Genomic DNA, 16,806 nt, shown 5'->3' with positions numbered 1-16,806 from the left:
CGGAGGAACGAAAGATAGATGGCGAGTCATCGATGTATTACAAGTGTCTCTTGCAGGGTAGAAACGTCAATTCTGCAGATTCGCTGTTTGGATATCATCCGGAATGTTCTCGGCTGTTCGTCATTCAAAGTGTCAACTATTTTTAAAGGCCTGTTTCTTTTTTCTTTTTCGCCGCGGCAGCGAGACCTCGCGAAAGGACAAAAGTTCGCTATAGATCGAGGGAACGTAAAATTCGAGTTAACGCTATTTCGAACGAAAGGCAAGAAAAAGTTCGACGATCTCGATGGCTGCCCGGACATGTGTCTAGGAGTAAAAATATCTCGAGTACGATTTTGAGAAGCTCGGATCGCAGGATGAGCGGGATATTCTAGCCAAATGCTCGATCTCGAGTACTTGCGACGTTATTCCCATTTCACTGGTGTAACTGGTAAGGTGCGATCTATCAGAATCGAGCAATTTTTAGTTTTCTGACAGTTAGGTTGTTTACGGCCGCCAGACGAAACGCGCGTCGATAACGTTAGAAATATGGAGAAAAATTTGCATGGAAATGGCAATAGTATTTTGATGACGTTATTACGCGCTGAGCGAATAAATTTCCATCCAGTTTGTTTCAGAGTCGCGTCCGTTGTATCTCATTAGCAAATTGGTCGATTTAATAGAAATCAAACGAACCGTGTTCGTGTACCTTACGATTGATATTCCGCCAATTAAAGAGCTTCTGGGAAAACGCGTCCATAAGACAAAATTGCGACGAACCTTTTAATTTTAGTTGTCTGACATTGCGTACTCCGATCGATAATTACGATAGCGAAATAAACGACAATTTCGTAATATGTAATTTAGCTATTTGATCAAACGAATACACCTGGCATCTATACATCGTGCACGTAAATTTGGGCAGTTCGCTCGTGTCACAAATTTAGGTTCACGCTGTTTACTTGCCATTGACCATAGGTCCTTTTTCAAGTAGATCCTCAATTAGTATATTTCTCTCTCTCTCTCTCTCTCTCTCCCTCTCTCTTTATTCGGAGTACTTGGCGTTCTAACCGAGTTCATTGATGACGACATGAAATGTGATTCGATCGTTCTCCTTTCTAGATTCGTTGCATTGGTATATCGTGTATTATATCTCGAATAGTTCGCAGAAGACGAGGACGAAGAAACAAAAGGGACGAGTGACATAGAATGGCAGTTACATATTTCACGAACAATCGGCCTTCTTTCACGAAAGTCGAGGGACGACTTTGTGATGCTGAAATATTGATATCAGGCCGGAAAACTCGGCTCCGGTTAACGGACAATAGAATCACGTAGGACGCATTGCACCGGAATCGATGCTCCTCCGTGTTTTTCCTTTCTCATCCGTGTCTCCTTTCTGTTCCTCCTCCATAAATACCCTTTCCAACTTTTACCTCGTTTTTTCCTCGCGCGTCATTCCTCCCATCTTCTTCTCAAAGAGGGCCAATTTTTTCCAGCGGCACGTTTTCTACGATGCACGATGTTCTTATTTTTTTTTCCCCTCTAACCCTTGCTGCCAAAATCCGTTTCGACGAGTTACGTAAACATTCTGCCGAAAACTGCGATCGTTCGTAACACGAAACACGTCGATGAAATGGCACACGTGGCACTTTGGAAAACATAAAGCGAGCCAATGTCATGACACACGACCGTATCGGCCCGTTCTTTTTCAAAATCGCTCTTTCGTTCAAGGAAAATCGACATCTATCGAGCCAAAAATATATTCATCAGGAGACTGTAATTAGTTGAATCGATCGACAAACGTTTTGCGTTTGGAATTCTTGTATCGTTGCAACAACGTACACGCGCGTATTCCCATTCTGTAAAGATTTTAAGAAGCCTTGTGCATTAAATACTCTGCACGATTCTCTCGTACCATTGTGTCCTTTAGAATACGAAGACCACAGGGCAGAAATACGACAAGCGCGGTTTTCTTGATTCTCTGATTTCGTATTTATTTAATAGTCAGTTTACCCTTCGATATAACGCGGTTAGAAACAGCGAACAAAGTTTCGTGAGAAAATGAATAGCATTCATACTAGTGTCTAGTATCGGCGAGCATAAATAACGCAGATATTTAAGTATTTCCATTTAAATGACGCATCCTGTATAAGTATGTGATAACATATAGAACTGTTGCAGTTAAACAGCAGCTGTTTTTCCACTTTCTCGGAACTAGAATAGAATCAGAGAGTTCTTAGAATCGACATTCATCAACATTAACTTGTGCAAATTACATTCGTAGAATTCTCGATCCGGTCTATGTACAATAATACCAAACCGGAATCTGTTAACACATTGTTGAGCGGTAATTTTACCGAGAATTTATCTCATATCACTGGCTATTATTTCGTAATTGCATGTGCAAGTAAAACGATATGAATAAATTTTAATAAATTTTATTTCCTATTTAAACTTTTAATATTTCTTTTCCCTACGATAAACAGCGTAACAATCATCTACGTGTAATGGTACACAACAGCTTTTGCAAATATATCTAGTTTTTCGCTGCGTTTTCCTCTCGAACAGCATACTCTACACGCTCTAGTCAAATTTGTTTCTCTGCCAGTGACTATTTTTTCTAAGACGCGGCCTCTTGGTTGTCCGAGAAGTCCGAAAGGTGCATCGTCATAAGGAGCTGTTTTAGAAATTCGAGAAGCGTCAGGTGCAATGCTGCGTTTTTTGAAATCCACAGTTATCCATTCCCTGGCTACTTCCAGTAGAAATTTGTCGTATCTCGTTTTATTTTCTGGCAGATAGGTATAGTACGTTTTATACGCATCGAACAAGGTGTAGTTTATCAGAAAAAATGCTAATTTTTTGGACCATTTTAGAGTTAAACGACGCTGATGCGAAAGGAAAGCGGATCACGAATTTTCTCGTAGCCGGTCGGCAACGTTTGGCCATGGAAACGCGAGTTAACTCGTAACCGGTCAACAACGTGTCAATACCAATGAATAAGCAAATAAACAAATAGAACATTAGCGACACGGGCTTGGCAGCGTGTCTTTTCTTAAGAGCGATGCTTTCTACCTTCTTTCGTGATTATCGATTTCTATATCGTTAACCTATAAAATTGTAATTAATGGAAGCCAAATGAGCTCGGCCGCGCGAATCCTTGTTAGTACCAGTTGGCAATTAGTTTCTCCATTAATGTAAACATCAATCAAGCTAGGTGCTTAACCGATACGATCGATTCTCCATTACTAGATTATTGGCACCGGTCTTGATCGTAAAGTATCACCTCGGACGAGGCTGATTAAATATCCAAGTACCTCGACGTCGCACCTACTTTTACGCTTATTTCCATTAGGTAGCCCATATAGCAAGGTTCGCGCGAAAAAGAAAAGCTTGATAACGCCTATTATTACGGTGATATCGATTTCTTCCCTGTTTATCACGCGTAGGTTGACTCTATGGCGTCACGTTGGGGTGTCGCGATGTTTCTAACAAATAATTTATAATTATAAATATATATGTAAACTCTCTAAGAGTACAAATGCGGATAAACAAGGGGACTTTCTCTGTTTTACGGACAGCACGACTCCTTTTGTTTCACGGACAGAGCGGCTTTCTTTGTTTTACGGAGAGCCATTTTGAGAGACGCGTATTTCCCAAACGGACGGACAGAGATCAACATCGGAGATAGACAAGATCACAGAAGAAAGAGTAATTATTTAAAACATTGAAGATTGACGGAGAAAGATCGGTAGCTCAGGACGTTGAAAATCGATTCTCGATTTTCAGGTAGACAGAACTTGCTATTTATTGTTTACCGTTATTAATTGGTTGTTGTTTATTTAATTATTACTGTTATTCGTTGTTGTTTACTCCTGTATTTCATTCAAGTATTTTCACAATAAACTCGATTTTCAGAATCGATCCCTGAATTATCCTAGAATTGAACCTTACATATATAATTCACGGAGCGAAGCGACGAAACTCTGGCGAGCTTTTACTTTCGTTAATTTGGCAAATAATTATCGCTTAATAAATTGCATCGTTAAACGGTCCCATGTCCCAGCGTCGACTCTTCGACTGCAGTAGATTTCGGTGGAAATCAATCGCCGGCACTTCTCGTACAAAATTACGACGCGCCTTTTCAGAAAATTCTACCGAATCCATCATCGTACTATCTCGATTCGCTTTGCGTTCGTTTGTTTCCCGTGATCATCGTGCCATACAGGCACAGCAATCGCGATTATAATCTACGTTCAGCGAGCATTCGCTTTCACTCGTTCGGATCGTTGCACTCGCAAATCGCCGCTCTTCCCGGTGTATCTGTAAATCGTTTCGCTTCTGTACAACACTGTCAAATGCAACGATCATTTGTCTCGCGTGTAAGTGCCGATTAAATTAAATTAAAAAAAAAAAAAAGAAGCCGATGTTACGTAAACGGCTGTCTACAGGTAGCAGATCGAAATCACGTTTAGCAGACCGCCAAAGCGTCATATAGGATATCTTTTAATCAAGGGAGAGCAGTGTAACTCACTACGCTGCCTTTTATACGTACAATATATTTCTGATTGTATCCGTGACAAAACGATCTGGCCGTATGAGCGACGAGTCGAAGCAAGGAAGTAAGAGCGCTATTCGAGAGGGACATTCACCGAGAGAAAAGGGCTGGAATCTGTCGAACGAAAAGGGATTGCTAGAAGGCCGGAGCGAAGCTCATGCCAGGAGGTAAACGGGTAAGCGGCCCAGCTTGCCCGATGCTTCCGTGGCAGCAAAGTGGCGAACTAAATTTAACTCGTTAGCACCAGTCGGTTACTATCTTACGAACGAGCGTGTCTTTATATCCGTTCGACACGAGGAAACTTTGTTAGCGCCGACCGATATTCGATCGAAAGGCTACAAAGAAGAGGAAAGACATAAGATTCTTCCGTTGCTGTATTTTGGCATGCGAACTTACCTTCTCGTTGCGAAACGTTTAACGCCGAGCAAACGATCGACGAGAATTTTACACTTTAACGTTCCACGTTGATCATCAGACCACGTTTTCGCGGTTTCCATCGGTGTTTTTAATAGCGCGTTGCACTTTGTACGACGTTTCGTGGATACCACGGATTCGCAATTGCCAATGCATCGTTAAAAGTAGGATCGAAAGCTGGGAAACCATAAACGTGTCACTGGAAAGCGCAAAGAAACGAAAGTCTAGCTGGAAAGAGCGAACGTTCACAGGACGTGGTTCCAAAGTGCAACGCGTTATTAGAAACTCGATGGAAACCCGGGAAACCATAGGTATATGTGATCAATTAATAGAAACGTTCGTTTCGTCAGGCGCACCGATCATTCGCCTCTTTAATTTCTCGACAATTACCGCCTCTGAATAGATGCTAATATCTTTTCTCGTAAACTCGTTATCCGATAAATTTCATTAAGTTGTCCCTTTCTAACGAACGAACAATTCGTTGACATCAACTTTTTCGATGGTCGAACGAGTTATACTCGCTGCTTTCATTAATTATCCGATAACCTACATACAGCGCGAAACTCGATCGTACGAATATTCGATATACGTACATCGTGCTCCTGTTCGATCGTGGAACCTGCATAATGGAATACGCGAATGGAAAACCGAAAATTGCGCGTTGTAGTTAGAGAGAAACTGTCGAGTCATCCCGATGAAAGGAGGAAAATTCGATTTCTGGAAGAAACGTTCTTCCACTCGTTTCCTCTCGTAAATAGTTTCTCGCGTTTTCCAAACGAGCATTTATTTTAACGCGAATCGCCACCATAGATACGGATCGTACATTCTAATTTTCTAGCTTACAACTTTGTAAAGATCTTACGTCGCGTAGAACGATCGGCAATTGGTAAAATTTATTTCCAGAGTTTCGTCTTTCTTGACGGCGGATTTGTTACGAGAAACAGCTTATTAGTAATCTTAGTAAATCTATTATTATCAAATAAAATATTAATATCAAATGATATTAAAATTGTTGACAATTATTCAAAATTACCGTAACGTTTCGACGCGACCGATCGATGACGAGACTCGAAATTTACGATCGATTAAACGCACCTAAGGTACACGCTACACATGCTCGTGGCGGCACTACGAACAACTATAAACGTACGTACGTAGCGTTAGTTTAAAGGGAGCAGTGGATCAGTCGGGGCAAACGATTTCAGACAAGTTCACGCGACGAGATTGAAACAAGCACGCGCACGAGAAACTCGCTCGTAGGTAGAGCTTTCTAGTATTTAGGCTCACTAAATATAGCGCGCGCGAGTCCATTATAAATCCCAGACTCCCGGACTTGTCGAAACTCAACCGTTTCTCCTCCCATGGCTTTTATCGCCGAACCGTTCCATTTTTTATCCGATCGATGCCATCGGAAAGACGAATTTGCGCGTTCGCGAGCTCGGTGTCTCCATCCGATTCCATCTGCGTAGACCGTTTCGAGAGAAGATTCGTCAAGTCGACGAAATCGAGTACCGTTCACCGATAAACTTACCCGAACGCGAATTAGGAAACTTTTCATTTTCATACTTTTCGTCTTCTCGCATTACCAACGTCGTCGTCGTACGTTTTGCAGAGACGAAAAAGCAGTTATATTTATATAACGCAATGCGAATAGGCGTCCTAAATGCATAGTCGATGCGTCAGACCAAAGACGATCTCGCTAGATTAATTGACAGCGAATACTTGACTCTTCGAACGTTATTTGTGACGTACGCGAGTACACGCTCGTGTTAAATATCTCGTAACTCGCGTGTCCATTTTTGGATTCGTTTGAAACTTTATCAACGTAATTACGACGATCGCTTGGAATGTTCTGTACAATGCGCACGATATATCGTATCGTTCGAGGCTTGTACAGTGAATTTCGAAATATTTTTCCAGGTTATCGTTCGAATATTTTCTGCTTACAATCCGTCGTCGAATTAATTACGTCGCTCGATCGAGAGCTTATTTTCGAGCGGCGAGAAATCTCCTCTCCATTGTTACGATTTATCCCATTTTAGCGGAGCTGTTTTTCAGAGAATCGGCCGTGTAACGTGGAAATGCTAACGCAAAACGGCAATTCTAGTTCAACCGGAGAAGAAAGACCGATGTCAGGCTTGAACCCGAACACAAAGAAGAGAACAACGAATGGCTTTTACGCTCGATCCCTTTTCCGTCATCCCATAACTCGTTGGCGAGAGCCTGGCAACATCAAATCGCCCCATCCACGAACACAGCCTCGAACGTTAACGAGGCGCGAGACAAGCAGCGAAACTACTTCGTCTTACGCTCGTAAATATTTATCGCGCCCGCTGTGAACTCTCGAGGAACAATCTATACAGCCATCGCCACTTTTTCCCATTTTCGCGAATATCTCGATCAATCCAATGGCAGACGGACGATACCTACGAGACGATCATCGCGTATAGCGCTCGCTGCAGATTTGCCAACAATTCTGTTCGAGAAACAAAGTTGAAAGGTGTTTCTCGAGGAATAGCGCGATGGTAGTAGCAGCGAAGCTGCGCGCTTTCCCCCAAACGCAAAAAATGTTAAGCTACGTATCATATGCAGTCTGTTGCGGGGCGTGGATTTTGCAACTCTATACAGGGTGGTTGGTAACTGGTGGTACAAGCGGAAAGGGGGTGATTCTACGCGAAAAAAGAAGTCGAAAATATAGAATAAAAATTTTTCGTTTGAGGCTTTGCATTCGAGAAAATCGACTTTGAATTTTCGCTCGGTACGCGCGCGGTACGGTATAACGTGATAAAGTGCACGCGTACCGAGCGAAAATTCAAAGTCGATTTTCTCGAAAACAAAGCCTCGAACGAAAAATTTTTATTCTATATTTTTGACTTCTTTTTTCGCGTAGAATCACCCCCTTTCCGCTTGTACCACCAGTTACCAACCACCCTGTATATCTAGTAGACAAGGTGTTTCTTGACGTTATTAAAACCCTTTTTCCGCCAGCCGGTCGATATATCGACTCTGGGTGTATGCGCGAAAACTACCACCGGTCGATCCATCGATCTCGTTGGTCTACGTGCAGAGTGTTTAGAGATTTTGGAGCCAGCGGTAACAGGGTTGATTAAACCTAATCCAAAGCTATACCAGTTTGCTGCGTTAATCGCGCTGCTGAGAATTTAATCAGGACGCGGATGTGTCGTAATACGCGTAGCAAATAAATCACGCGATACGCGCACACTCGATATAAGCGCGTCTTTCGAAACGATCGGTCTGCACGCCTCGAAACTGCTACGCGTTTCCGAAGGTTCTACTCGTCAGGATCAGTCGCGTGTTGTAACAAGTCGGATATTCGATGCGACGTGAAACAAAGTTTGAGTAAAACAATTGGATATGCACGTGCATATATATATAGCGCATACGTATAGCGAAAAGCGGCGATACGAGAGAAGAAAGCACACTAACGGTTTACGTTTAACGTTTAGGTCACGGAGGGAGGTTCGAAAGAGCTCAGTGCCGTAGCATGCCGGCGAGCTGCAGCGGGTGGTGGGGCGTCTCTGAGAGAGCGCGTCGATCGGCGTCGTCAGGCGTCTACTTGGGCGTCTGCGTGGTCAGGCAGGGGCCGGAGAAGCGTGCATACGCGAGTATAACAGGAAGAGGAGGCGGAGGCGGAGGAGGAGGAGGAGGAGGAGGAGGAGGAGGAGGCGGAAGAGGAGGCGGAGGAAGCAAGAGGAAGCGAAGGAGAAGGATCAGAAGAAGAAGAAGAAGAGAAAGCACGGCGGTGATCGAGGCGAGGAGGAGGGACCGATGAGCGCGGGGGGGGATGGGGGCTCGGGGTTGGGCCCCCCTGAGCTGCCGGGGGCCCAGCCGACTGCCGCGACCCCCCCCATCCTCGGGCAGCACCGGAACTCCCAAACTGCCCAGGACGGACAGCCAGCTACCGCGCAGTCTCAAACGGGCCAGACACACGGGACCAGCACCGGTGCCGCCAAATCCGCCACCAAAAGGCCGGCTCGAAGGGGTGGCAAAGCGGTACCCGACAGACCACTCAGGGCTCTCTTTTGTTTACCCCTGAAAAATCCCGTGCGCAAAATGTGCATCGACGTTATCGAATGGAAGTATCCTTTTTACGAAACTTTTACTTTTTTCCTATCGTTACAGGAGCACGACCTGGCTTCATCCTGCCACGTTCTTCCGGTTATTTTTGGTTCAGTCAGGTTTCTCCGATATTAGGATGTATCTTGGTCTCGGGAAAAATACGAGAGAGATCTCGTCGATGCGTACGGTTTCTCGTTTCGATTCCGCGTTAAGAATCCTGTGGCGCGAACATGGAAATCTTCGGCCGGTCTGTAACGTCTTTGAGATACTCTCCTGACCGTGTTTTACGACAGCGTTACATCGAAACTTGTCTTTTATATCCTTGCGCCTTTTCTACGTACGTATTTTTCGCTTCTTTTCATTTCTTTTCTTTTTTATTTCCTCTCTTTCCGTCCGAATAATTCTGTCCGAATAAATAAACGATAAATTAGCAAAAACGCGAGGGAGAAATTGGAGCGTAAAAATCGATTTACGAAACGAATTGTATAATCAAAATTGTATCTGTTAAATGTCTTCGCAACGAAAATGAAGTAACAGGGGTAATTTTGTATAGGTTCCCCTCGCATATATAGATCGGCCTTGATATACGCGTTGTCAAGGTTAACGTTCGCAGCAATTCCTTCGGCAAGTTCCGAGAATTTAGTTAGTTTTCGAGATACTCGCAAAAGTATCTCACCGCATGTCAGAGTGACGCGACAGTTGGTCGCAGCACGCACCGCTGTAACTGCACACAGCCTTATCTTTCAAAGTTTCGTCTCTGCTTATTCGTTTCCACTCGTTTTCCTCTCGTAACGTCTAACCTGTCGCGGGAAACGTACCGTGTTTGTTCGAGAGCGAAATAGGCCAATGGAGGCGGGTGGAAACGTATGCCGGGGAACTTGCCGGGGAACGTCAACCCTTGTTGACAAACCCATTCTAGAGTATATTGTTCAGAGCCTACCTACCCCCGCTTTTCCATTGTTACGTAAAACGTATACATACGCCGTGTTGTCTGTACGCTCGATACAACGTGCAGTGAAAAGAAGTTTGCCTCTATCAATTCAGGCCAATGTTCGTTTTCTCGCTCTCGTCGATGCTACTGATTAGACGAAGGAAACGAACGAGGGAAAGTTTTACGCGAGAAACGCTACGATATTCTTCGTAACGATAGTATAACCGTGGGAACGCGACGAGAAATTTTACAGCTTTTCGTACTTCGTTTCCGGTTAGAAGCTATCAAGATGTTGGAGAGAAAAAAAAAAAAAAGTATCGGCGCTGCAGCTACCCGGTGAAGACCGGAAAATAGTAAAACGAGAGTTGCGGCATAGCGAGCCAGCATGGCGAACCATCGACCGCGTTACCGAGATTCTTTTCATTTTCCTTAGCCGGATCCCTCGACGCAACTTTTCAGACCTTTCGAGTGGCTTATTCTCATGACGATATTCGCGAATTGCATCGCCCTGGCAGTCTACACACCGTACCCATTTGGCGATTCTAATTTGACCAACCAGTATTTGGTAAGTACCTACTTTTGTTCTTAGCGCTTTTTACTCCGCTTCGAGAATCCTTTTCCCTCCCCCTCCTCCTTTTTGTGCCCCCTTAATACGATCAGCACACTCGCAAGGCCTCGCACGGCTATTTTTGTGCTTCTTTGGTAAAAATTTTACGCCACGTGCCAAGCGCTTTAACGATCGAGAAGTCGAACGCCTCGGATAAACAACTCGCAGGACCTCTTCCCTGTCTCTTATTCTCGTGCATTTTACGGAGAACGAATTGATCGATGCCAGACCCCCGGATCGAAGTTCAACAGAAATATCGTTCGAACGACGAATTCCGACCAAGGAATTTCGATTAAGCTAATAATAGAGAAGATAATAGGAATAACAAGCTCCGTTCGTCGAACCACGCGATCCGGCTGGGTTATCGATAAATAAACGCTACGTCCAAGAGATAGGGTTGATGGCATGGAACTTATTCGAGGTGAAACTTCGATAATTGCTCAATCTTGCTAACATCGGCACCCATCGTTCCTCGCTATTATTGGAAAATATGATTCATATATAGGCCAGTGTATACGGGTCGAACGGAAAGACGACGGTTTTGTGAGTCACTCGGAGGCCGAGCCGATAAATTTCGCTGTTTAACGAATCGCCGATTTCAATTCTAGAATTTCAGAATCGCGAATAGTTTCGTGGTTATTGGCAGCGCTCTGTTTTTTAAATGGAACGTTGCGCGTGCTATTTAAGACGAGCGCGATAAAGGAAGACGAGAAAAAGAAAATAAGGAGCGGTCACGGTAAATATTTGCCGATGAAAGAAAAGCGATCGAGGATAGTTGGAAAGTAGCTACGTACGAGGGTCGAGGTGAATTTGAGCTTGCATAGAATCGAAACTAGCGAACCCGTGTTCCGGAAAATGGATAAAAGGTTTTCCTAGATAATACGCTAAGACCTAACCTTCGAGACGAAGTATAAAACCTTCTATCAAAGGTTGGCCTTTTTCCACGGGTTTACCGCTGCCGGTAGGGTAAACGCTTGTGCGCCGCGTCAGACCGGAAACTTTGGCAAAAAGCATTTGGCTACGTAAAGAGCGTACATTGACGCGCGAGTTCCGTTTCAAGGCTGCACTCGGAGCACAAAAATAAGAAAAAACTGCTCGCGATTCGCTCGATTTCTACGTCGAACAAATTTCTACGTTCTTTCGATTTTAATTCGTCGTCCTTCATAGCATTTTCAATTACAAATTTTCCTTTGCTTCCACCTCAATAAAATACCGTTAAACGTAACGAGTTTTAGCCAACGAGAAACTTTAGGCGATAAACGAATATTTTGCGTCGGAATCTTAAAAATTCTTCGATTTATTTTACGAATTACGCGCAAGAAACGACGGACGATACATCGTTGGCGAAAGAATACGATAAAAGCGTTTTCTTCCAAAGTTACGTATCGTTATCGATATTTAAGTTCTAACAATTTCAATTTCGATAGAGATCGAGTAATCGGAGTTTGAAGAGCGCCGTTTCGATGCACGGGACATGATAATCGCGTGTCGTAAATTTTCTTTCCGATCTGACCTTTGCTGGGGTTCATGGCGAACGTGGAACGCGACGCTCGTCGTCGTAGCTCGTCACCGACCATTTTCCTTCCGGTTGGAACGTTTACGTCACGGAATCCTCTTCGTGCCGATGTGTGCCAAGAAGAGCGTAGCGCAAGTTGTTGTGGACAGTTTCGATCGACAATGTACACGCGGTATAAGCGTTTACATTTTAGTTACATTCTGGCAAACGTCGAACAAACTTGATCGGTTATCGATCGACGTGTCGAAACGATCAAAGGTTTTCCACTCTTTGCTAAATGAATTTTCAGTGTCACGCGTGATTTCTTGTCACGAGAACCTGTTAGCCAAAATAGCGACGAGTTTACAGATTAAAGCGGGTAGCTGGTCTGAACGAGTTTTCGAAAGTTGAGAAATTGCTTCCAACATTGCACCTTGCCTATACGTATTAATCGAATGCAAAAGTATTGGCGGTTTTAGATAACAGCGATAGACTGTGTTCTCTCGCGAGAGATAAAACCAGCCAGAAACCTTTCATTCTTGTACGTAGGCAGGATGAGTCAACGAGAAGTACGTGCTGTATAAAGTAACTCGTCGTCTATTTCGATTTCATCGAAAAACGTTTTAAACGAATCGCGTTGCTTTTCGAGAGAATCTCGATGCTTGGAAAATACGTTGGATAGCGCATACTTCTCATCGACTTATCCTGTGTGTTGCTGTTAAACGCGACAAGAAACAACGTACGACGCGTTTGACTTTCGAACGCGTGAATTTTACCTTCGAATGGACGAGCGCTTCCTTTGCGATTTGTTCTCGATCGACGATGTCGCTCGAGGAAGCTCGGACGCTCCGTCGACGACTCATGTCGCACTTTCTTTCACTATGTTTCAGGAAAAAATAGAGTATATATTTCTTGTGATTTTTACGCTCGAGTGCGTCATGAAGATCATCGCTTACGGCTTCGTGGCTCATCCCGGCGCTTATCTTCGAAACGGCTGGAACATATTAGACTTCTCGATAGTAGTGATAGGGTGAGTACAATTGCGTTTCATTTTGCGCCCACAGCTGCACACGGTGATATACGGTCGTAAAACCCTACCGATCGTTACCACTGTTTCCAGCTATTAATTTGTCACCATACTCGTCGATGAAATTCGAACGCTGTTAACGTTAGAACCACCGATAGTTAACGCGAAGCTATTTCTACCAAAACCAGTGAAAATGACTGGTCTTTAAAAAATACGTAATAATAGAATATTTTTATATTTATTGATTTATTACTTTTTTACAGAGGGAATTCCATGTTATGTAGTACATTTTTGGTATTGTTAATCCATCCAGGACAATCATCTCTAAACGAGGGTTGACACATTTATAAGATTGTAGAACCAGTCATTTATTGATGTGGTATTTCCAGTGTTAGCATCTAGCGATCTAGCGATCGATCTAGAATTTTCCTGATAACTCATATCGTCATATCGAATGATACGCGGTAAAAATTTGAAAAGCATGTGGCAAGTTGTATAAAACGAGGAAACTGGTTAATTGAGGTTCGATGAACAGATTGCAGGACCCTTTTACACTTTGACACTGGTATTGGTATAAGTAGCCTTGATACGAAATTATTTTCAGTTTGAACACATAAAAGACAAAATAAAATTCATCATATTATCCTTTTAGTTATCGTTGCGAAAGTCGTTACATCATTGCGGAAAAATAATATATAACACGAAGTAGGAATTTCAAAATAAAATTGTAAAACCAGTCAATTCGACTGGTAGTTCTAGTGTTAATCGTACGGTAGTGTACATTTCCATTTTAATTATCATTTTTCACCGCGTAACAAACATTCTCGTCAGTACCTGTAATACGTTAAACACGAAACACGCGGTTTCGTGTGTCGCGCGACTTTCCCATCCCATCGAAAATCGTCCGCTGTCGACGACGATCTCCTTCGCAAGAAAAACAGATTTACGCAGAGTCGATTGCTATGTTGCTATGAGTTTATCTGTCCGAAGGGAGAACACGCGTAGCTCGTAAATCGACGATTATGGGAATCGCTAGAGCCAATAACGGAAATTTTACTGCGCGCAGATTTCCCGATCAACCTGCCAATCCCATGACTACACTTTCATCGCGCTCTTCCGTCCTATTCTATTTCTCGAGAATGCCCTACCCCTGCATCCTCCATCGTCGTACAAAAGCGTGTCGCGAGTTCGCGTCGTCTCTTGGGCACGATGACATCGAATCGGCACGCGACTTCCTTTGTTCTCTGTCGCGCATTCCACTTTGATTCAATAAGTTCTGCTTACTTGGCGAAACGAGAGAGATTCCTTCTCCGCTTCACCGAGTGAGCTGCGCTTTGCGAATTAAGATAGTTTTAATTTCGACTGGAGTCGTCGTCTCTCCCAAGCATCGTTCCACTTCGCATCGTCTATCGTCGACCGACCGTCCGCGAAATCTTGCAGCGACGAGCACCCACGATGGAATAATCGAGGGGAAACGAGACGAAATTCAAAGCAGAGAAATGGAAGTTTCTCGTTGAGGGAATTCGGCGAAACGTACGGAATTACTCGTCCAGAGACGGTGAATATTTCGTTTGGATAAAAATAGACGATTTAAAACTATGCCAATCTAAATAATTCTCTCGCTTTCGACGATAGACGATAGAAAGATGCGCTTCGTGCCCGCTCGATTTCGTGGCCGTAAACCGACGTTGGTAGGTTTCTTCGCAGCTGAGTGTGCACACGCGTCACGGTCGATTCCATTTTCCTTTCTGTCGCTCAGTTTTGTGTCGCAAATGCAAGAAAATAATTTCGTCTGAAATTTGATTTGAAATTACTCGGTGGCCTGTCTCTGTCTCTGACGGAGCACGTTTCGATATACAGCAACGTATTCCACGACGAGATGATTTTTGACGTTCGATGTCGTAACATCGTCTCCTTGCAGAATGGTGAGCACGGTATTGTCGATACTTATGAAAGAAGGCTTCGATGTGAAAGCGTTGAGGGCTTTTCGGGTGCTACGACCTCTCAGGCTGGTTTCCGGCGTACCAAGTAAGATTTTCATGTCAAACAAGTGTCTTTACTCCGATTGTTTCTCGATAGCAGATTGATCGAGCCCAGCGAAAGAAACGGGACGTGACGAATGTCTCTGTCGATCTGTGCAGGTCTGCAAGTAGTCCTAAACTCTATTTTGAGAGCGATGATACCCCTTCTCCATATCGCTCTGCTGGTTCTATTCGTCATCATTATTTACGCTATCATCGGCCTCGAGCTGTTCTCCGGCAAAATGCATAAAACCTGCAGGCACAATGTCACCGGTGAGTATCGTTCGCTTACGACGCGCTTGGGACACGCACGTAACGTGAAGGTGGGTATTCGTTGCATCAACGACAGCGTACGCGATGTACCGCAGCAAAATCTGCACTCGGTGACTTTCTTCGATCTTGTTCGAGAAAATCTTTCCGCAGGGATGGAAATAACGCGGAAAAGTAAGACGATCCACCGATAGAATTAGACCGGAAGGAATTTCTCGAAAGACGAAACTTCGCGAAGTATCGTACAAATACGCGACAGATCGGCATCGACGACCACGCAACGGCGTGTTATTTCCTCGAGATTCGACGGGAGAATGTTTCTCGAAGAGACCGAAATTACGTGCAAGGCAAAGGACGATGATCCGTGGACGGGGACTCGGACCGGACAGAATTTCTCGAAACGTGAAATATCGCGGTGAAGCTGGCAAAGTTGGTGCGGGAGTTCCCGTCCTAACCCCGAAACACAGTTTGCACCGGCGCTATTTTAGATATGATTCAGCCGCGGCGCAACTAACGTCTAATTATTCTTAGCGCGTGGTACGCGATCTGCGTGGCCCGCGCGTATCTCACGGTAAACAGTTGATTCACGAGAATCTGCGAATTCCTGTACTTGCCTGACGGGTCAGGCGCGAGAGCCGGATACGCGCGCAGATTCCTGGTACGATCGTAGTCGGGCCGATGCTACCACGGGCTCCACGCAAAACCAAGACGCTTCTCGTTTTTTGAGAAAATAGCGTTTCAAAGTTTCATCGAGCACGCTTCGTAAATATCAGGACACCTGTTGGTTCCGCGCGATAATTCACCCGTAGTCAAAGTCTACGTTTTGTACTTTGTCTGGCTTAGCGAAAAGACCGAAAGACCGTGCTTTGTAAAGCAATAAACTTTAAAAGGAATTAAAAAGCCTCGAACATTTAACGAATCAGTGTACAAATGCTACAACGAATAGAACGATCGGAATACTTTTTGCAAGCTTTGTAACATAGCAGTACGAGTCAATTTCGCTGGGTGATCCGAGTTGCAAGAACCGGTGACGATAGCGTAGGACGTCAAAACGTGAGAAATTACGAGACCATCGCTCTGTATCGATCATCGTCTTTCGTCGACCATATTTTCGTCTAAAGAATGATACTTTTCAAAGTCTGAAAGCTGTCGCACGACCTGGTTCGCTAGCGTCGTTTCAGGTTTTCGGTTCGAACGTCTCGCTCCAGCGTCGCGACTAGCTTCACCGCGGGTCTAAACTGACCCAACTCGCGGATCTTCGTTCGTTTATGGGAAATTTGCGACGGTGTATAAAAAGTACAGAATACACAACGTAATATGTATAACGATAATTAAACCATATAAACCGTAGAAAAAATAGCAGCTGTTAAAATATTCGACTGTCGAATCGGTTTTCTACTTGGATTCCATTTGTATAATCGCGATTC

At 44.1% G+C, this 16,806-nt stretch overlaps 1 protein-coding gene across 17 annotated transcripts in view; it reads left to right on the top strand.

The window, feature by feature from the left end:
- The window catches only part of LOC126868560 (muscle calcium channel subunit alpha-1), a 55,854-nt gene that overhangs the window by 10,053 nt on the left and 28,995 nt on the right, over window positions 1-16,806 (top strand). For all 17 annotated transcript variants that reach the window (XR_007690639.1, XR_007690638.1, XR_007690640.1 and 14 more), the window contains exons 2-6: window positions 8,416-9,048; window positions 10,419-10,524; window positions 12,952-13,091; window positions 15,010-15,116; window positions 15,230-15,382. Coding sequence is in view for 14 of the 17 variants with exons in the window: in XM_050624136.1 (XP_050480093.1) it covers window positions 8,738-9,048; window positions 10,419-10,524; window positions 12,952-13,091; window positions 15,010-15,116; window positions 15,230-15,382 (817 nt within the window). In the remaining 3 variants the exon portion in view is untranslated. The remainder of the gene's footprint in view (window positions 1-8,415; window positions 9,049-10,418; window positions 10,525-12,951; window positions 13,092-15,009; window positions 15,117-15,229; window positions 15,383-16,806) is intronic.

This window comes from Bombus huntii, chromosome 8, assembly GCF_024542735.1.
Source record: "Bombus huntii isolate Logan2020A chromosome 8, iyBomHunt1.1, whole genome shotgun sequence".
In the NCBI taxonomy this organism is placed as follows: Eukaryota; Metazoa; Arthropoda; class Insecta; order Hymenoptera; family Apidae; genus Bombus; species Bombus huntii.
Note: the sequence above shows the minus strand (reverse complement) of the source record. Positions and strands in the feature narration are given on the sequence as shown.